Genomic DNA, 23,590 nt, shown 5'->3' with positions numbered 1-23,590 from the left:
GACTGGGGTGACGGTTCATCTTTCGGCAGGACAACAACCCTAAGCACACACCCAAGATATCAAAGGTGTGGCTTCAGGACAACTCTGTGAATGTCCTTGAGTGGCCCAGCCAGAGCCCAGCCTTGAATCCGATTGAACATCTCTGGAGAGATCTTAAAATGGCTGTGCACCGACGCTTCCCATCCAAGCTGATGGAGCTTGAGAGGTGCTGCAAAGAGGAATGGGAGAAACTGGCCAAGGATAGGTGTGCTAAGCTTGTGGCATTATATTCAAAAAGACTTGAGGCTGTAATTGCTGCCAAAGGTGCATCGACAAAGTATTGAGCAAAGGCTGTGAATACTTATGTACATGGGATTTCTCAGTTTTTTTTTTTATTTTTAATAAATTTGCAAAAACCTCAAGTAAACTTTTTTCACGTTGTCATTATGGGGTGTTGTGTGTAGAATTCTGAGGAAAAAAATGAATTTAATCCATTTTGGAATAAGGCTGTAACATAACAAAATGTGGAAAAAGTGATGCGCTGTGAATACTTTCCAGATGCACTGTTTACTCTGGGAGATTTGTGTTGTTATTCTTTAAGATATCCTGCTAGGGCCCGGCATAATACTTGCATTATTCTGAATAGTGCTTCTCTCTCTAATTCGTGCGGAGCGAGGTATCTAAATGGCTAGCCTAGAAATTTATTTCATCAAAAGGTGATCTCCCAGGGTTAATTTTTCCTGGTGTGCTTAATATCAAAAGTGAACCTCACTCTTTAGTCAGAATAGTCTCAGCATAGTACCGGTATTGATCTTAATAACACCCATTTTTTGAAATTCAAATAGAGTTATGGTAACTGTTAAGCTGTCAAGACGGGACTAAAAGTTATTAGCCCTGTTGATCTCCATACAGTGAGCACCAGCATTTCCTGGTACTTTTTTTTTTTCGCTTCCCTATTCTTATTATGAAATATTCACTAGGAATTGATACTTTACACATCCAGGCTTGTAAATTGATTTATAGCTTGCATTTTATTATGCAAAGTGAGGGAAGTCCTAAGGATTCTTTTTGCTCTGCTGATGTATTCCTTGACGGGTCTGTCTTATTATCTTGTGGTTTATGTCTGCTCCTTCCTTAATGTCCAGATTTGTGTGCAGCGTCTGGGTTTTCAAGATTTTAATAACACATTCCAGATCAAGGTTGACATTTGCAGTGGAGATTACTTTTCTAAAGACTGCTTTGGCAATTTAATCAAATTTCACATGTCCCTGTAGGATTAATTTGCTTACTTTTCAGGACAGAAGTGAACCTCACTCGAGTTCTGAAGTGTTGTTGTTTTTCTAGAGTGAAGTTCGCACTGCTACTATTTTTTATTCTCTCAGGTTTGCTGCCAGGGCTCAGCCTAGTACTTGCATTCTTCTCTCGTGTGTATTCTAGTGTGGCTCTGAAGATTGCTCCTGTCACAAAATTGTTTGCCACATACTGAACAGCAATAGGACTTCTGTCTCACCAAATTATCTTGTGTGCATTCTAGCGTGTTTCTTAAGACCACTTCTGTTACGGAATTGTTTGTCACATTCCTTACAGCCATATGGCTTCTCTCCAGTGTGAACTCTATTGTGCTCCCGAAGACCCCTCTTATCAGAGAATTTTTTGCCACATTCAGAACAGCAATATGGCTTCTCTCCAGTGTGAATTCTTTTGTGACGCCTCAGATTGCTCTGGTCATAGAATTGCTGGCCACATTCCAAGCAGCAATATGGATATTGTCCTGTGTGAATTCTAGCGTGTTTCTGCAGGGTGCTGCTGTCATAGAATTGTTTACTACACTCTGAACAGCAATATGGCTTCTCTCCAGTGTGAATTCTTTTGTGGCGCTGAAAACCACTCCAGTGACAAAACTGTTTGCCACATTCTGCACAGCAATACCGCTTTTCTCCCGAGTGAATTTTTGTGTGTTTCCGCAGGGTACTCTTGTCAAAGAACTGCTTACCACATTCCGTACAGCAATATGGATTCTCTCCTGCGTGCATTCTTTTGTGGCTCTGAAAACTGGTCACAAGTGAGAATTTTTTGCCACATTCTGAACAGCAATATGGCTTCTCCCCTGTGTGTATTCTTTTGTGGTTCTGAAAACGGGAGGCACGTAAGAACTTTTTACCACATTCTGAACAGCAATGTAGATTTACTCCAGTGTGAATTCTTTTGTGTGTGCGGAGAGAGCGCTTGTGAAGAAATTGTTTGCCACATTCAGAGCAACAGTGAGGTCTGTTTCCTGTATGCAGGGAGGAAAAAAAATAATCAACATCCCTATTATTCAAATTAAAAAACAACATTAAATAAATGATAATTGAAATGATGAACGATCTTTTGTAAGCATAAGCAATTTTAGGTAAATTTGCATTGTAATATAGAAGACAAAATGAACAAGTTGAGCACCTTTCCCACTAAGTACCACTGGAACCAAGAAGCTGAAACAGTAAACTAAATAGATCATATGTGATCGACCCAACTGAGAAGATTATTGGTCACATTTTGTTAACTACATTAAAGAACTGCCTCATCATTTTGTCATTGTACTGTTAAAATATTATTTAAAATTAAACGTTTTTCTTCTTTTATTTGATTAATGTTGATAAAAAGTGTTAATTTTTTTTATTAGTTACCACTATACTGAAGAGAGTTCTATTTCTGAAACAGACTGCTTCTGAGAAAACACAGATCTTATAACTGGAAACGACTTTAATCCAATGAAGAGAATTATACATTCCCTTAATACTTGCTGTACCATCCTGAAGGGGGGGGGGGTCTGGGCAAACGTTAACATTATTCCAAGTTATTGTCTGTTTTTACCTGCATTTTTATTACTCTTTAATTTAATATTGTTTTTTGTATCAGTATGCTGCTGCTGGAGTATGTGAATTTCCTCTTGGGATTAATAAAGTATCTATCTATTTATCTATCTACTGTAATCTTTTTAGTTAGCTAATAAAAGGTGTCATTTTGCTGGACTTCTCACTACATTCATAATGGCTAACACGGTACAACACCCTAGTACTACAAACTGGATGAATGACAGTGTCTAAGACAGGAAAAAAACAAAAACAAATATAAAATATATGCAAATGGTTATCTTACTGCTTGCAAAGGGAATCACAAAAAAAGAACAAATAAACAAATGTTTTCTTGCAGGTTAAGGTAACAAACGACATCAGAGCACACTTGTTTGATTCTTCAGCATCAGCTATACTGGAAGCCTTGAACTGTTATAATACCAGGAGAAAATGGAGTTCTGTCACAGATGGTAAAATTGTATGTTTTAAGTTGAGAGGTAAAACAAGAATGATATACAGTTTGATAACTATAAGGAAAACTTTTTAAATGTGCAAAACTGTGCAATCTAGGTTATAAATACTAATACAAATTAAAAAATGAATAAAATGTGATGGAATAAAAGTTAACTACGGAAAAACTGAAGCCAAAAAAAAAAAATGGCAAAAAAGTAAAATAAAAAAAAAAAAAAAAAAATTTACTGCTACATATACAGACAAATATTATATATATATATATATATATATATATATATATATATATATACACAGTAATAACATGAAAAAGTTTGGAATCCCCTCTCAGGCTGCATAATAATTTACAGTGATCCCTCGCTATATCGTGCTTCGTCTTTCGCGGCTTCACTCCATCGCGGATTTTAAATGTAAGCATATGTGAATATATATCGCGGATTTTTCACTGCTTCGCGGATGTCTGCAGTCTACAGTACGTGTGCTTCCTCAGTTGGTTTGCCCATTTGAATTCAAACAAGGGACGCTATTGGCGGATGGCTGAGAAGCTACCCAATCAGAGCACGCGGTTAAGTTCCTGTGTGCTGCTGATTGGCTCAGCAACGGAGTGCTGCATTAACCAGGAAGTCTAATCTCACTCATTCAGAATTAATGCACGTTACTGCTAATACTTCAGGATTGCAGAAAAGGTAAAAGTTTTGGATATGTTGAAAGAAGGAAACAGCTACACCGCTGCAGGACACAATTACAGCATCAATGAGTCCACGATTCTTTTTATTTAAAAAGGAGGAAAAGCATATAAGATCTACGGCCGCAGTGTCCTTTAACCAGGGCGCAAAATGAGTTGCAAGTGGACGTGATAAGGCAGTAGTGTGGATGGAATCTGCTTTAGGGATTTGGATTGAAGAGTGATGGAAGAAGAACAACGGCGGTGCTAAACAGTCGCCTGAAGAGGCTCCTTTAGAAGAGCTGTAACGCTATCCTTTGTTGTGCAGTAAAATTAAACTCATTGTTATCGGACAAGTCGTCGTGTCATTGTTGGTGAGTAACCATAATTAATTATTTACGTACAGCACTTATTACATGTACATAGTTTAGTGTCGCTGTACACACATTTTACTGTATACAATTTTTCTTGCATTGTAATTATTTATTGCTGGTGGTCTGTCTGTTGTAATGGCTGTAACATATGTGATATCAGAGACGCTCGATATCTTTAAAATAATATTTAGGTTTTACTGTATGTAAACTGTGTTTACATACATAATTTCAATGAATCTTACCTAATATCTAAGAGAATACAAAGGGTTTATGCTGTATAACTGTGCGTGAAATGTTTAGAATAGTGTGGGAGAGTTTATAAGGGCTTAAAATATATAAAAATAACCATATAAACATATGGTTTCTACTTCGCGGATTTTCTTATTTCGCGGGTGGCTCTGGAACACAACCCCTGCGATGGAGGAGGGATTACTGTACTTTACTTTCAACAAAAAAAAAAAGATAACAGTGGTATGTCTTTCATTTCCCAGGAACATCGAAGTACTGGGGTGTTTTCCCGAACAAAGATTTTTAGTGAAGCAGTATTTAGTTGTATGAAATTAAATCAAATGTGAAAAACTGGCTGTGCAAAAATGTGGGTCCCCTTGTAATTTTGCTGATTTGAAGGCATGGAAATGCTCAATGCTGATTACTTGCAACACCAAATTGGCTAAATTAGCTTGTTAAGCCTTGAACTTCATAAACGGGTGTGTCCAATCATGAGATATAAAGGTATTAAGGTGGTCAATTGCAAGTTGTGCTTCCCTTTGACCCTCCTCTGAAGAGTGACAGCATGGGATCCTCAAAGCAACTCTCCAAAGATCTGAAAACAAAGATTATGAAACACCTCAGCAAAGGAGGGCAAGGCTTAAAGTTTTCACTAAAAGCATTGTCTACCTGAATGTACTTTCTGGATACAAAGATTAATAGGACTCATATCCCAGCGATACAGCCAAGATATTGACTATTGACTTCCGGTTTGAGTGAACGCTGGCGGGACTGGTCGCTGCTGCTCGCCGGTAACTAGACTATTGATTTTGCTATGACTAGTGATTTTAATGGCATTTTTTGCCATTTTTGCAGAAAATCTCTGCGTGGCTGTATATGCTGTGTATGCATTTAGCTTCAGCCTAACCCCCGTTTCATTTGAAACTTACTGGTTTGTTCTCTGGACGCCTGAGCTGCCTGTGGCCTCCTCGCCTACAATGTGTACTGGTTAATGATTGTTTGGGGTCTTCTGTCGCTTGTTATCCAACCTACGACTGGCCTCCAGTACCCCAGCTGCTGAGCTTCTTTGACTGCGTCTTCTCCAGTCTGTGCCTCTGCTGTCGGTGCTGTATTTCGACCCGGACGGCATACTTCTCCCTCGTCGGAGATACATCCACCGTGGGTCCCGCCGGAGATTCTGAACGGATGGATCGAAAGTAATTAACTCTTTTTGGTCTGATTTTCGGCACCCTCCACATAACACAGATAGGAACGCTGACCATAGCGTGTTGGCCAGCTTACATCGGTCGACTAACACCACTATCAAATGCGACAGCAACATTGTCAGCTTTGGTCTACTGAACATCCGCTCACTCACGAGCAAGGGACATCTCATTCAGGATTTCTGAAATTAAATCCTGTTTTTCTTCGAATTTTCTAAAATTAAACAGTGACAAAACTGAGGTTCTCCTCATTGGTTCAAAATCATCATTATCCAAAACCAATAATCTTTCTCTTATTATTGATAACTCTGTTGTTTCCCCATCATCTCAGGTCAAGAGTCTGGGTGTCATCCTCGACAGTACTCTATCTTTCCAATGTCACATTAATAACATCACCTGGTCTGCTTACTTCCACCTACGTAATATTAATCGCATTCGCCCCTCCCTTCACTCCTCATACCACTGCCATTCTTGTTCATAGTCTTGTCACTTCTCGGCTGGACTACTGCAATTCACTCCTCTTTGGTCTCCCTAATAAATCTCTTCATAAGCTTCAGTTAGTTCAGAGTTCTGCAGCACATATCATCACTCAAACCCCATCTATTCACCATATTACTTTGGTATGGCAGCAGCTTCATTGGCTCCCGATCAAGTTTCGTACTGGTTTTAAGATTCTGCAATTAACATTTAAGGCCATCCATAACCTAGCCCCTCCATATCTGTCTGACCTTCTTCATGTTGCCATTCCATCCCGTAACCTTAGATCCTCTTCCTCCATCCATCTGACTGTCCATCCCGCCCGTCTAAACACCATGGGGAGCAGAGCTTTCAGCCGTTCTGCTCCCAAGCTCTGGAATTCATTACCTGCGGAGCTCCGAAACATCAAATCATATTCATTTTTCAAATGCAAACTTAAAATGCATCTGTTTAAAATGGTTTTTTCTTTTTCCTTCTGATTATAGTGGTTTTGTTTGGTTTATATTTTTAGATTTTCTGATGTTTTAAGTTGTTTATAATTGTGTCTTTATTTATTGTTTGTTCGGTGTCCTTGAGTTCTCTGAAAGGCGCCTTGTATAAATAAAATGTATTATTATTATTATTATTATATGGTATTGCCAGTGTCTTCTTATGAAAGCCTGTGGAGCAGCAAACACAGGTGGGTCCATGTTATCTGCCCTGGGTAATTTTTAAGAGTTCACTGACACCTCTCCAAGTTTACAAATACAGTAAAACTGCTATGGAGCGTTTGGGTTGTTTTTTGTCCTGAAGACCACATGCAGCTACTCTTACTTAAATGAGCATTGGAAAGATTCTCCCATCAGATTGGACAGCCCAGCACAGTCTCCACTATGGAATGTCCAGGAGAGGACGGGTGGCTAGTTGGCCAAAGTCTCCAGTACTCAGACTATGCCGGACTTTTCTTTGACTTCCACTTTTACAATCTTACTCTCCTTTGTTGTCAACTGACCATAGCTCATCAATTAATTAAATGGACAGATGTTATTCATCGCCATTTACATTATTCAGGGTCTACTTTATTTTCTGTATGCTGCAATAATACAGATTTGGTAAATGTACTAAATCTATACTTTGTAACTAGTATAATCTATTCTTGTATTTTACCTGAGAAACTGTTCATAACAGTCTGTGCTTGCCCTCAGTGAAGAGCACTTTAGAAATATACGGTTATTCTAAAGTATTTTACTATAATGCAAGGAGGTAAAAAGTAGGCAGCAGGTTAAAAAAGCAGAGAAGGAATACATATCATCACAGACATTAAATTTGCACTACTTGTAACATTCTGGGCTTTGACGGTATACTTTGTGCACTGTATTATAATATTTTGCACAATATATAAAGGAATTGTACCATATTACACTTTCCAAAGCAAACAATCTATTTTAGAAGTTAACATTTTCAACTTGTGTCTTTCTCATGAGCAAAAAAAGAGTCAAAGAAAGAGTGTTTATGTTGCCACACCAGTGAGAATGCCTGAGACACTTACTGGCTAGCAACTGTGTGAGAGAAACAGTGTACCCAGTCAACCACCTTAGTGATGAAGGATTTGAATTGTCAAATCTATACTCTTCATATTGCATAAAATATATTTACAAAGTAAGGAGGAAATAAATAAAAGTATTGCTAAAAAAAATGGACATTTACATTCCAATCTTATGAGTACTTTCTTAATAAGCTGCTCAGATACCAGTGATTGCACAGGGTCTTGAAGTGGATGAACACTGCCCTGTTTCAGCTGTGGAGCACAGGCAGAAGAAATCGTATTTTGTTTAATACAACTGTATGTGGTTTATAACTAATCACTAAGAGGATGAAGAATCCAACAGAGGGGGAAGAACCTGCATCAAATAATATGATATAACATGACCTGCTGTGAATGGAAGTTAATTTAATACAGGCAATGTTATTTGTTTTTTTTTTTTTTTTTTGTTCTTTATTTCGTCTTATACGATTTCTCGTATTAGAAATTTGTTAGTTTTCGCATACCCCTTGGGGTTAGAGCGCAGGGTCAGCCATTGTACAGCGCCCCTGGAGCAATTACAGGTTAAGGGTCTTGCTCAAGGGCCCAGCAGAGTAGGATCTCTTTTGGCAGTGACGGGGATTCGAACCGACAACCTTCTGGATACCAGCGCAGATCCTTAGCCTCAGAGCCACCAGTTATTGGGTGCAATTTGTGGTTTTCCAAAAAAAGGGATTAAATCAACCATATTGATAAACTTCAAATACATGTTTGTAGTTAAGGATTTCCTTCCCTGTGATGGAAAGCACTTTCAGCTACATCATTTCTATGAAAACGTGCTATATAAATAAATGTTGCTGTTGAATGGTGCCTTGGCCTGAGATTGTTTCTGTCTTGCTCCTGATGCTTACTGTGATTAGCCTGATTCAGCTTTTTCATGGTCCTGCTTTGGATAAACAAGCTTTGAAAATGGAAGATTTTCTTCCCTGAATGTGCAAATCATCTGAGACTAGAATGCAGGTGGGATACGGGCAGAAGCTCCACAAGATAAACCTCAGCACCAGTCAGGTGGTGTCCCACAGTGTTCTCTAAAATATGTGCTGGCACTAGCATACTCTGTCCATTTTTAAATTTTACTTATTTAAGAACTAGCTGTCCCCCGCGGCTCTGCCTGCACAGTACTGAAATAGAACAACCTTTAAAAATCAATAAACAAATAGGTATCGCTAGCGAAGCAGAGTCAAGTTACGCTCCAAAATGTGGCGAGAGGTAGACTGACTCAAACAGATGCTGGCGCGTAAGTGAGGAGGGCCAAACCCGGCTGCCTATTCCTGACGACATGCTTCCCCCACCCCTCTGTCTTGGATTAGTGCGAATATATCACTCCTGCAAGCAAACTATAATACTTAGTGCAATGAGAGAAGTTGCAAAATTAACTGGAATGTTCAAGCAAATTATAGGAAAAACCCTGATCTAAATCCATTAAGTAGTTCTCTCGTGAAAAGCGGAGACAGACAGACATTGGATTTTATATAGAGATTTTTGATTGATATCAACTAAGAAGAGAGATAAGTAGCTGTTAAAAGGTCCATTTAATTTACTTTTTATAAACAGAAAGACTGCTTAAGCTGTTCATTTAGCTGAGGGCAGTTACAACATGCGGTTTGTATTTTCCTACGTAATACAGCTGCTGGGAGGTGTGAAGCTATAGAAATTACAGGGGGCTCTAAAATATAAATGTGTAATTTAGTATACAATTAAAATTACAATTTATAAAGTTGAGTTGGCATCTGTTTGTATACATGTATGGATTTAGCTCAGTTTTGACAACCTATATGACATGATTAATGCAGATGCTTTAAAAACAAACAGTCTGGACTATATCATCACCTGAATCAGGGCTTGAAGTAACGCCATTATACAACCAGTACAGAGTACCGGCAATTTTCAGTTTTTCACAGCAGCATACTGGCAGTTCTTACTCTGACCTTAAAGGGGAACCAGCCCCACCCTCCCCCATAAGGGAATGGAATGGGGATGGCATCTTGCCTATTGACGTTGTTTGAACTTACATTACCTGTAAGGAATGCCAATCCAATTTGCATAGTGTGGATAATATGAGTGGATTCATCTTTTTTTTTTTTTTTTTTTTGGGTGTCTTTTAGTGGTTTTTAGAACCAAGGAATCTATTTATGTAGTTTGCTTTTTACCGGAAGGCTTTATTAAAAATAATTATTTTTATGTTATTTTTCATTACCTTTTTGTATTGGGAACCGGTGTCACTATTTTCTACATTTTGTGTCATTTGTTATTTAGGCAATATTTCCCAGAATTCACTTAACACTCTTGTTACTTCTTTGACGATCATTTCTTTGATTTTTCTGGCTCAAAAAGACATTTCTTTCTGACTTTCGACTGCAATTTTGACTTCTATCTTTCATCGAAACAATAAGGGTGGATTGGTGTTGCCAGGTCCATGGTTCTCCCACTCAGTTGAGTTATTTTTGATCCGTGTTCATTTTTATGGGCTACATTTTTAAAATCAAGATGGTTTTTTTGGGCTATTTTTCAACCCACTCCTTCTGCATTATTATCATGTTTTTCAGTCATCCAGATCCCCATCATCCATTAATCTCGACACCGTGTCCTGCTTTCTGGTGTGTCACTTGTCTATGTCAGATATTGGGCTATTTCTTTTTAGTGCTACTATACAATTTTTAAGCTGTTCTTGGGCTATACATTTTTGCCTTCTGGTTGACAAATTTTGCTCCTCTCTGAATACATTTTCTTCTGGTCCTTTTCAAAAAAAATCTTTCTGCCTAGTTCAGATAGTACAGCTAAAACAGCTCTGGTGGGTTATTAGGAAATGGGCTGAATGAAGTGCAGCAGGTGGTTGAGTGAAGCAGTCAGCATTACAGGACATTCTACTACATCACCAAGGTAGCATTTTGTTTTATAAATCGTAGTTGTTTTTAGGAATGAGAACAATAAGTGGAATCTAACAGTGGGCCACTTGAATGACACTAACCTGTTATAATTTTGCTTTTCATTTCACCAACTTATTATATGAAGGGAATTTATGCAATAAGTACTAAGAGTCAAATCCTGCATTGCTGGATTGAGTTTCGAAGTCCCAGATTTCAGCCAATGCTCCATAATAACCCCTTATACATGCAGACGTGAGACAGACGGAGAGAGAAGGAACCACAGGAAGGCGTGGAATTGAAGGAAATGTTGTGCCTGTCCACAAGAAAGTTAGACAGTGTGCTTCATGGTGGTAGTTTCTCAAATATCAAAAATAATTATGTATTGATTTAGTATCTAGTGAGGAAATGGTTCCACACATGGGTAGCATGTAATCAAGTGAAAAGAAATAAACTAAAGTTATGGGTATGCATTTAATCCGGCATGTACTGATTGGTAAATTTATAATGTTCATACCTCAAATCTACAGGGACTCACTTTGGGGACAGAAAAAGTGGATGGATGTTATTTACTTAACAAAACTTTGAAAGACTAAGCATATTTTTTATTAATTGAGAATGTGTTGGCGGATACATTTAAATGAAAATAAGCTTTACGGGAGTCTATGTTCTACTGTACCCAATGCTAGAACTGGCAAATAACAGGCTTAAAATAAGGATTATCCTCGCATTCATCATACAAGTATAATACAGTGGCAACACATTTATATTTGAATGTATAAATTGTTTTGTACATTTAGTTATTGAAACTGTTTTAAACTGAAAATATGAACAAATATTGAAACTAAAAATATTTATGATCCTTTGTACACTCAAAAACAAACATTATAAAAAATATTCTAACAATTATTTGCTTTCAACTTTTTTTTTTCTGCCAATTGACTGCACTAGGTACAGTATGTATCATTTACTGATCCTTCTGAGCTGAAACTGAATGATTATCTGAGAACAAGACTACGATGAGTTCATTCATGATTCTACATTGGAATGTCTTATTTTAATTATGCATCTTAAGCAGGCTTTGTGTGGTGAAACAAGTCAATGTCATATGAATTACTACCATGTCAAAATAAATAAATATAAAGAGACTAATGAAATTGTGACTTTTCATGCAACGTTCATTTTTTTAAAGCCTGTACATCATATAGTATACATCTATATATAATTTTTTCAAATCAATGATACTCTCATGTCAATACAACCAATTTAATGTGCATAAGACAACCAAAAGTACCTTATATACATCTGTTCCACTAATAACAGTAGTAGTTCAGTTGTGTGCTAGCAGTCGACAAACACATGTGGCGCAGTGGTAGGACTGCTGCCTTGCAATAAGGAGATCATGGGTTTGCGGTCTGGGTCCTCCCTGTGTTGAAAGCGCATTAAGTAGTGAGAAAACTGCTATATAAATGTAAAGAATGGTTGTTATTAAATAAACCCTATGTAATGGCACACACTTAGAAATTGTAAAACTACATAAACATTCAACTGTCAGCACAATCATGAGTGGTAATAATGCAATGTTGTATACGTTCCACGTATTAACTTAGATACTGGCGATACTACAGCAAGTGGATTACCATTCATCTTGCAAAGTACCACAATTTCCAATAGTTTTAATATTTGATATAATTATAAGTAAATCTAAGGGCCAGAGTTTTGACTGTGTGTTGTAATATACCGAGGACTGACAGTGAGCTATCAAAAGGGGAGATTTTGGGCACAGTAGTGTGTGTGTGTGTGAGAGAGAGAGACAGAGAGAGACAGAGGGGAAAAAACATATTATATATATATATATACACACACACACACATACAGTACTGTGCAAAAGTTTTAGGCAGGTGTGAAAAATGCTATAAACAAAGAATGCTTTCAAAAATGGAAGTGTTAATCATGTATTTTCATCAATCAACAAAATGCAGTGAATGAACAAAAGAGAAATCTAAATCAAATCAATATTTGGTGTGACCCTTTGCCTTCAAAACAGCATCAATTCTTCTAGGTACACTTGCACAGTTTTTGAAGGAACTCGGCTGGTAGGTTGTTCCAAACATCTTGGAGAACTAACCACAGATCTTCTATGGATGTAGGCTTCCTCACATCCTTCTGTCTCTTCATGTAATCCCAGACACACTCGATGTTGAGATCAGGGCCCTGGGGGGGGGCCATACCATCACTTCCAGGATTTCTTGTTCTTCTTTACGCTGAAGATAGGTCTTAATGACTTTGCCTGTATGTTTGGGGTTGTTGTCCTGCTGCAGAATAAATTTGGGGCCAATCATACGCCTCCCTGATGGTATTGCATGATGGATAAGTATCTGCCTGTATTTCTCAGCATTGAGAACACCATTAATCCTGACCAAATCTCCAACTCCATTTGCAGAAATGCAGCCCCAAATGTTCAAGGAACCTCCATCATGCTTCACTGTTGCCTGCAGACACTCATTATTGTACCGCTCTCCAGCACTTCAATGAACAAACTGCCTTCTGCTACAGCCAAACATTTCAAATTTTGACTCATCAGTCCAGAGCACCTGCTGCCATTTTTCTGCACCCCAGTTCCTATGTTTTTGTGCATACTTGAGTCGCTTGGCCTTGTTTCCAACATTGGAGGTATGGCTTTTTGGCTGCAACTCTTCCATGAAGACCACTTCTGGCCAGACTTCTCCGGACAGTACATGGGTGTACCTGGGTCCCAATGGTTTCTGCCAGTTCTGAGCTGATGGCACTGCTGGACATCTTCCGATTTCGAAGGGTAATAAGCTTGATGTGTCTTTCATCTGCTGCACTAAGTTTCCTTGGCCGACCACTGTGTCTACGATCCTCAACGTTGCCCGTTTCTTTGTGTTTCTTCAAAAGAGCTCGAACAGCACATCTTGAAACCCCAGTCTGCTTTGAAATCTTTGTCTGGGAGAGACCTTGCTGATGCAGTATAACTACCTTGTGTCTTGTTGCTGTGCTCAATCTTGCCATGACATGAAACTGTCTTCCACAACCTCATCTTGGTAGCAGAGTTTGGCTGTTCCTCACCCAGTTTTAAGCCTCCTACACAGCTGTTTCTGTTTCAGTTAATGACTGAGTTTCAACCTACGTGTGACATTGATGATCATTAGCACCTGTTTGGTAGAATTGATTGATCATACACCTGACTAGAATCCTACAAAATCCCTGACTTTGTGCAAGTGGACCTATAAGAATTGATGCTGGTTTGAAGGCAAAAAGATAGTAACACCAAATATTGATTTGATTTAGATTTTTCTTTTGTTCGCTCACTTTGCATTTTGTAAATTATTAACAATAAACAATCATTATTTATATTTCTGCAAGCATTCTTTGTTTACAGCATTTTTTCACTCGCCTAAAACTTTTGCACAGTACTATATATATATTTTAAAAAAATTAATTTATTACTTACTCAGTGTAGTTCATGAATCGCGCATTTCTTAGTGATTGCACAAATTAAAATGAGTGCCTGTGCTGGCAAGGGGGCAGGGCTATGTGTCTCCATCACAGGAAGATGACATCACTTTAATTCATTGTTTGCACTATCTGCGTGCACGGCTTGCCACTCCACTTCGACTGACGCATTCAGACTTCATTCATAGAGAACCAAAAACACAACTGCAGGCGGTGAGAGAAAGTTAAACATGGTGCTCGTCTACAGGTGGGAATCCCTTAGCAGTGAGGACAAACAAGACACGCTGGCAGGTTGCAGATTTTAAGTGGTGCGTGATGACACATAGGTCGCTGTTTTTGTTGGGCGGCAAAACGACTCACTCCACCTCCTCTTGATGAGTTGATTTTATGAGTTTCGGTCGGTGCTTACTTTCAGTTGGTATGGTGGGGGGCACTGCTCTGAAGATATCTGCATCCTGAAGAATTCTGCTTGAGTTCGTTTGATTGTTTTCACTCCCTTCATGCTTGTGCAATAAAATACCTTATGTACATCTGCTCTGCAAAGAACAGCAGTAATTCTGCTGAATGTGAATTTCCCATTGGGATTAATAAAGTATCTATCTATCTATCTATCTATCTATCTAATTCAGATCTGTTAGCAGTTGACAAATGAAGCACTTCAAATAATATGCAGTCCATTCAATATAGGTGCCCATTTTCATGTTTTTTGTGAACATTTTATATTATAAGCAGTTTCTAATCATTTTCATTATAAACAGGTAAAATTATTTCCTAGGAATTTAAAATGCCTAGATGTAAAGGAATAAAACGTTAGCGTAATTCGACTAACAAGAGAATGGAATCGGACATCAGAGACGGAAGTGAAAACATCCACTGAAAGTTCAAGGGAATGTAGGGAAAGACAACTGCAAATCAAAAAAGAACAGGTATCGACAACATCGAGGTCTGCAAAAACAGGCACTGAATATATGAGTGGATGCAGAGAAGGATAATGGCAAATCAAAGATACAATTATAAATCCAGAAAATGTAGCATCTATGAAGCGGCTGAAATGACTGAAAAATGTCAGTACTGTGATGCTATATTCTGGAAAAACTCTGCTGGAAAAGTTTCTGCCGTAATGGAAAAATAAAATTGCTAGAACTAACACTATTTCCCATTGAATTACAGCAAATATTTGGTGATAGATCTTTCAGAAATTATACTCCACATATTTAACTTGATGTTATATCTGCTTGAAAAGTAGCAAAAGCAAACAACAGATAAAGAAATTCTAATTTTAAAAGTACTGGGACTAGTACATCATATAGCACTGACATCTATATCTTTGGATTCTGTAGCAGGGGAAAATAGCGTTGTGGTCAAATTTATATGAGTAAAGCTTATGCTGCTTTTAAAATAAAGAATGACTCATCTGTAAAAAGACAGCACTATATTAGTGAAATAACTGAAATCTCACAGAAATGTAATACGTTACGTTAACCAGTACAAGATGTTGAAAAATGTAGTTGAAGAAAAAACAGAAATGGTCTACCCCTGACATCACTCTTGTGCCTTTATTTTTAAAGGTGTAGGGAGCTAAATGGGGCAAGAAAACCCTTTTATTTTATTTTTTTTAACAAAAATCAGATATGTCTAGCTTGTGAAAAGAAAAAAACAAAACAAAAACACCCAAAGACAATAAGGTGTCTCCCGTAAAAGTTTCATTGTTAACCACATTTCATTTTAAGGTTTCCAAACTAGCAGTTCATTAACACCGACACATCAGTGTACACATTCACTTTATAACTGTGGTGCTGTGTGCGGTGCTGCATCAGTCACTGTTCATGCAAGTTGGTCTCAGTTATGATTAACTGTCTAACATGTGGTCAGTTATGAACATGTTTAAATACTGAAGGAAACATCTGAATCCAAAGCATCTGCATTCCTCATCACAGACTATGATCACTTTCGTGTGCTGCATATGCCTTACTACTACAATCTGAATAGTATGAACACTTAACGTGTGATACATAACATTAAAAACATTACTGATTATATCTATCTATCTCATGGTCACTATTTGTGAAGAAGTGTTAATCCTCACACGATAAATCATTTTGTTCTGGGTGTTTTCTCCTCCTTGTGGATGCAAAATCAGTTCGAACAGCCATTCTCCAAACGATCAGCCGATAGAGCAGCTGCTCTTCACTCACTCATAAGTAAATTCAGGTATAATGATCATACATGCAGTGTCTGCATACTGACTCTTTAACACTATGTGTGTGACTAGCTGTGCATTCACAAGGAAGTAAAGTGGTCACAACATTGAATAAATGCTGTTTGAAATTAGGAAATATTTTTACAGGCACAAGCAATCTTAAAAATGCACATGAAGAGGCACTCAACTTGGTAATTTTGCCATCTGCATTACAACTGCTCATCCCCAGACCATACACTCAGACCCCTGAGTGATACACTTAATTGTGAAAATTATTGATATTTAGATTACAGAACTGAAATATTTGTGACATCATATTATTCAAAATTATTTGTTGCTCATATTTATTCACTTAACAGGGACAAATGTTATACTCTCCAGTTATGATTCTGTAGAGCATCTAATTTGTAACACTCCATGCCAAGCAAGTGAAATGCACCTTTAATAAATCAGAATCTACCTGGCCATTCACCACAGTTAGGCCTCAGCCACTTGACTCCAAAAATTTATCAAAATGGCTTACTTAAATCACCATAGCAAAACAAAGGAATGAATAAAGTGATATATTAATGTACAGGCCAACAGCCACTACAGTGGTTTGGGGGGAAAAAAAAAAAAAAATTAGAAGTAAATATAAATAACTGCACTGATCCTGTATCTCCCCACCTGAACTCCCGAAACATTCTCCAATATAATAAATACATTCTGTAAAGTATAATAAGTCGTAGGTTGAAAACTTTCACTGTTGAAGCCCAGGCTCCCAGAATCTCTGGTATTACTTTTATAAATATAAATGAGATCTTGCACTGTGCAAAAAAAGATATATTCCACTATTTAAATCGGTAATTTACTTAAAGAAAAAAATCTGATACGGAAAACCCTTCCAACGCAGCAACAAAAATGGCACTCTATACACATCGGCCCCCACTCCTGAAGGTCTTGTCATGGCTTCCTTCATCTGTTATGTAGCGTAATCCATCATTAAAGAAAGCAAAGTTATTTCTCCTATATGATTTCTTTATACCACCGTATCACTAAGGGAGGGGTATTGCCTTTTTATATCTATAGTTTCGGTTATGTAACACGCCACAATTAAAAAAAGAACTCATTCCAACAAGGGAGCTAGCGCCCCCCTGCTGGACATATCTTTTCTCAACATAAAGTGTTAAATCTCGCTACATTTTCAAGTACAGTAGTACCTTGACTTACGAGTGTCCCAACCAAAGAGTTTTTTGAGATACGAGCTGTCTCTCGGCCGATTTATTGTTTTGAGTTGAGAGCTAAAATTCGGGTTACGTGCAAGCTTCAGAAAGCCCACTGCTAGTTGCTGCAGCGAACACCACAGTGAACGCTGCAACATCCGCCCAGCATTTTGTGTCTCACTCGTTCACTTTAAGCGGTTAGCTCGCAGTGGAAGTATCAGTGTTATACTCGCATTTGTGCTTGCAGTTGTTTTGCAAAATTTCATTTTTCTAACTATGGGTCCAAAGGACAGTGCTGAGAAGAAGCGGATGATGTGCATTGAATTAAAGAAAGAAATTATCAAAAAACATGACCAAGATGTGCGTTTAGTCGACTTGGCGAAGCAGTACGAGCGTAGCACTTCTATAATCTGCGCCATACTGAAGCAGAAGGAGTTGATACAGGCAATAACGCCAGCCAAGGGCGTTAAAAAACTTTCTAAACAGCGGACATCTATCCATGAAAATATAGAGAAGCTGCAGAAGGTGTGGTTGACGGAGAAGCAGCTCGCAAGAGATACCGTGACGGAGGCAATAATCTGTGAGAAGGCACAAGCTATTTACACTGATTTGCTGCAGCAGACCCTAGGCACTTCGATGAACAAGGCATCGGGCGAGCCGTTTAAAACCAGTCGGGGCTGGTTCAAGAATTTTAAAAAGAGGACCGGCATTCACTCTGTTGTCAGGCATGGTGAGGCAGCGAGCATGGATATGAAGGCAGATGAGGATTACCTCAAAACTTTTGCCGGAATTATAGCAGCCGAAGGATACATTCCCCAGCAAGTCTTCAACTGTGACGAGACAGGACTCTTCTGAAAGAAGATGCCAAGAAGGACTTATATAACGGCAGAGGAGAAGAGGATGCAAGGCCACAAACCCATGAAGGACAGGCTAACCCTCGCACTGTGTGCCAATGCGAGCGGCAACTGCAAGATTAAGCCGCTGCTCATTTATCATTGGGAAAACAGCAGAGCCTTTAAGTTACATAAGATTCTGAAAGAAAAACTGCAGGTTATGTGGAGGGCAAACCCGAGGGCATGGGTAACCAGGCAGTTCTTTGTGGAGTGGGTGAATTTGGTTTTTGGTCCGGAAGTTAAGAAATATCTCCAGGAAAATAACCTACCCCTGTCAAGCCCTTCTCATCCTGGACAATGCACCTGCTCACCCACCTAACCTCAAAGATGACATCCTCGAAGAGTTCAAGTTTATAAAGGTTCTCTCCCTTCCACCCAACACCACTCCTATCCTACAGCCCATGGACCAGCAGTTGATTTCTAATTTCAAGAAGCTCTTCACCAAGCATTTGTTCCGCCGCTGCTTTGAGGAGACGGAGAGCACAAATCTCACCCTTCGAGAGTTCTGGAATGACCACTATAACATAGTGATATGCCTCAGAATTATCAATATGGCCTAAAAGGGTGTTACAAAGATCATCTTGACCTCTGCGTGGAAGAGGCTGTGGCCTGAGGTTGTGTCTGAAAAGGACTTTGAAAGACTCAAACCCGAAGTAGCAGTGGTGGAGGAGATTGTATCCCTCGGCAAGTCCATGGGGCTGGACATGGATGAAGGTGACATCAACGAGCTCATCGAGGAGCACTCCGAGGAACTGACAACGGAGGAGCTAAAGGAGCTATTGACGCAGCAGCACATTGAGGTTTTGCAGGAAATGGATGACACGGAGGAGGCGATCTCTACATGTGAGATGAAGGAAATGTTGGGAATGTGGGAGAAACTTTCGGACTTTATTCAAAAGAAACACCCAGAAAAAGTTGCAACTGGGTGTGCGATGGTGCTATTTAATAACACTTATCTAATGCATTTTAGAAACATTCTGAAAGGGAGAATGAAACAGACCTCATTGGACAGGTTTTCATCGAAAACCCCTGCAGATGAAAGTGAGGAAGGCGCAGCGAACGGGGCAAAAATCAGCGAATAAGATTCAGTTATTCAGTTCAGCCTTTCTCCTCCACCTCCATCAGCATCTTCAAGTCGTCTAATCTCTAAGGTAAATAGATAGATATAGATACTTTATTAACCCCAAAGGGAAATTCACATATATAAAAAAATTTCCCATGATCACAGAAGGCACCGGAGGCTTAAAACGCCACATTCTCGCAAGCCTGTACATTATACTTAATAAAACCAGTTTATTGCAGTACATTCTATTGTACTGTGTTTTTATACAATATTATTATTTATAAGTACATTTTTCTAATTTAAAAACATGTAACAAAAAATTGCTGTGTTTTTTGGGGTTCCAGAACAGATTAATGGCATTTCAATGGGGAAAATTGATTTGATATACGAATAATTTGAGTTACGAGCTCCGTCACGGAATGAATTACACTCGTAAATCAAGGCAGCACTGTATTACATTCAAAATGGAAACCACCTTTCCAAGCCCATACCTCCGACCCTTAAACGTATTTTTATCTTACACTTACGTTCTCCAGACTGATTTGTAGGTGGTGGATGATCTTCCAGAGTGTTAACAAGCCGCATTTCCTCGGTTGTCTTTACGTCAGGCTGTAATGATTCAGTCGTCACCTCGGGGTCACCACACTTCACAATTTTATGTTGGTGCATCTCGATGTTGACAGTCGTCTCCTCTGCCTCTTCTTTAATCCCCACATTTACCACTTCATAACTTTCATCCTTAAGGCAGAGACTCTCCTGGTTAGGGTGGAAAGATTCCCCTTCACAGTTGTCCTCCTCCTTAATATTTACAGCAATTACCTGCATGGCTTTTATGTCAGCCTCACAGGTCTCCTCTTTCACATCCATTTTTGTGTTACAGCAAATGGCAGCTGCTTCTTCCTTGCTGTAGAAAGAACAAGATGTAAATCAATAGAAACTGCAACATTCAGTTCTAAAAAAATCATTTTTATAGTACACTACCAGGAAAGGATGTTGTCAAGTTAGACATCTAGGGAAGTCACACTAAAGTATATTGACAGTAACTCATCACTATTCATAACAAATCATCAATCATGAAACAAAAAATTTGTAGATAGAGGTCCAACAAGCTTGAGGAAGACCACCTCACAAAGTGGTGGGTCAGAAGTATTTACTACTTGGCTTAGACATATTGTGCTTAAATGTAATGGTGCTGAATGGCAGGCCACCAGATTTGCCTCATGCATTAGTTTAACTTAGGATAGGTAAAATGAATTTATATGATAACTTGGTGCAAACAGAGCAGTAGCTTGGGACACACTGTATTAAGATAAATTTATAGGATGACAAACTATCCTTATTTTTAAAGGCATCATTCACAGCACCTGCCATCAAAAGGTGATTCACAAAGTAAAAAAAACAAAATCAATAGAGGGTGAAATAAAACTGAGAAGTACAAAAAATTAAAAAGCAGCAAATGGAAAAAAGGCAAAGGTAGACATGAACAGGAGTTGGAATTCTACCTCACAAATTTAAACAGTGAGCAAAAAAAGTTTTACAAATCACCCAATTAAAAGACATTTTGGATCATTGAAGGGTTCAGCCAGCAGGTTATTTGCAGAGATGCTCAAATGCTACACAAAGACTTTGTTCAATTATGTTGTGATCCTGTAAAAGAAACTGAATTAGTTAGGAGTAATGGGATATTCACTTTACTAGTGACACCAGAGTGCATTTTCTTGAGATGTTCAGAAGAATGTTTGAACATTTGGAGCCCTGACTCACTGAACTGCCAGACTACAACTTTGTCAAAGTGAAATGACATTTGCCGAGATAAAATGAATACAGTTTCAGGAAACTTTTTTTCCTAAATCAAAGCAGTAAAATACACAAATCTCCACTCAGTTTTCAATAACTCAGAAAAGGTTTACGAATTTAATTTTGTGGAAGCAAATATTTTCATGCAAAAAAAACTTAAAATTATTATTTAAAAAAAGTTATGCACGTCTTTAAAACTGTCACCGATGAGTACATGATAAGGCAGTTGACCAGTTGAAAATGAAATTCTTATGGTATGGATAAAAAAGTGAAGATTACTTTATGTTAAAAATTTGTGGTAAATTTGCAAACTGATTTATTTATAAAATACATCTATCACAAGACATTAAAAACTGAATACAAAATGGAGAGAGATTTGACTTTTTACAGGATAGATAGATAGATAGATAACTTTGGTCTGAACACACACCAGAATGACTAAAGTGAGAGAATTAAAAAGAAAGAAAAGTTCCGACTTGGTTGTCACAGTCCAAGTGAAGTGTTACACAGACGTATTGCTGTTGTTATAAAACTGCCCTCAGTAACGTTTCTTCACACACTTCTGTGGAATGTTTTGTTGGCTAAAAGTCTTCAGTGTTAGTGTGTCTGAGAAAGGATGTGCAGCATTGTTCACAATGGCACTAAGTTTAGTTTTAACTCCCTACAAGGGGTCCAGAGTGTGCCCTATTACTATGCCTGCCCTTCTATTTAGCTTGATGATTTGGTAGGGCTCTATTGAGGTGATGTTACGAGCCCCACACCCCAGAAAATTAAACATGTTATACAAGAGCAGTGGACTCTGGCTCTTGATACATGAAACTTAACTTCATGGAAGAACTACTCACATACTGGCCTAACATAGACTTACATTTTAGTGCAGCACGTGCAGACATTCATTTTTGCTTTTAAAGCGACTTGTTTAAATTATACAATTCTATTCAAACAGGAACATCCAGTCTGACAGCACTGGTGTACAACCTGATTCCTCACTGCTTTTTTAATGGACTTTAATTATTAATACGCTTTAATAATTACACTGATGTACAATCCCTAGAAAACAAAATTTTAAAATCAGCTGCATTGTTAAGCTTTTTCAACTTCAGTTGAATTTAAACATTATTGATATTCAAAGTTGTATATGTATTGTCTTGCTCTTTTTGTCCTGTGTATAAAAAAACTGTAAGAACCATAGACCTAATACTGCTTATAGCAATTTTAATGTATTCTTAAAACGTGCAAACTGTTTTATAGAAACTATCCTACACTACGTGTTTCGCACAAATGCACATTTTGTTGGAAGTATCCAAAAACACCCCTCGTAACTCAATGGGGAAATGGTATATACAGTAATCTTCAATTGGATAAAATGAAATTTACCGTAGATCAGCTTGCCAGGTATTCACTTGACTTTTACTGCAGTTTTAACAGACACGACGAAGTACAACGATGCTTAAGTTGACTAGTAATTCGCAATATTTGGTTCACCTTAAATCGTGGAAACAAAACCGTCACTTTTGCCATATTGTTGTCTGGTCTTAAAAGAAGAAGGAGGTTGTGCGCGTTCATTTTTCATTTGATGGATTAAAAAAGAAAAATAAACCAAAGTGAAGTGTCTTCAAGCTTAAAGATTGCCGTCATTCCACGAGAACCACGAATGAAAGAATATACGTGAAAGAAGGCGGTGCGTCTGGGCGCTTAGTACAAACGTGACTCGACAACATAAAGTGAGCCGCAGACTGAGAACAATGAATGGCGAGTACTAAAGGACGCAGACAAATTCAGTCGAGCAAAGTAGAACAAAGAATTGCGAGTACTAAAGGACACGGATAAATTCAGCCGAGCAATGTCTTCAACACTCCATATGCCTGTAATTCAAGTGACGTGCTGAAACGGATGGAGAAGAGGGAAAAAAAAACATTCCACATCCATAAACTAAGGATCCCGAATTCGGTCCACTTGCCTTCTCTCTCTGAATGATACGATACTTGTAAAAGTCTGCTGGCTCCACGTAAGGCGCACGCCGACTTTACTTTGCGTCCCTTCTTGATGACATCACGGGGCACGTGTTTGTTCCTGCCCTTCGCGTGCACACGCGTATGCTCGCTCTGGCTTATGAAACTGCGCGGCTCTGCCTGCCTTTACTTCAGTATTCCGGGATACATTATGGTTAAATTTAGGGTTGTGGAAGGGTTATCTGACTCAAGTCAAGTAAACCTAGTGACAAAAACGTGCAATCCAACTGGCTGTCTAGCGGGGCTCTGCAGCAAGATCCTTCTACTCTTTTAATAAATGGCAGTTTACATA

The 23,590-nt window shown here is 38.4% G+C and overlaps 1 protein-coding gene across 1 annotated transcript; it reads right to left on the bottom strand.

The window, feature by feature from the left end:
• Positions 1-924: 924 nt before the first annotated feature.
• Positions 925-23,338, bottom strand: LOC114667599 (zinc finger protein 239-like). Its single transcript, XM_051927071.1, has 3 exons — positions 23,243-23,338; positions 20,017-20,389; positions 925-2,254 (listed from the first exon to the last, which is right to left on the bottom strand). The coding sequence occupies exons 2-3, from the start codon at positions 20,354-20,356 to the stop codon at positions 1,494-1,496; spliced, it is 1,101 nt and encodes a 366-aa protein (XP_051783031.1). The 5' UTR covers positions 20,357-20,389; positions 23,243-23,338; the 3' UTR covers positions 925-1,493.
• Positions 23,339-23,590: the final 252 nt, after the last annotated feature.

This window comes from Erpetoichthys calabaricus, chromosome 1 (assembly GCF_900747795.2).
Source record: "Erpetoichthys calabaricus chromosome 1, fErpCal1.3, whole genome shotgun sequence".
Classification (NCBI taxonomy): domain Eukaryota; kingdom Metazoa; phylum Chordata; class Cladistia; order Polypteriformes; family Polypteridae; genus Erpetoichthys; species Erpetoichthys calabaricus.
This window is presented reverse-complemented; position numbering and strand designations above follow the sequence as displayed.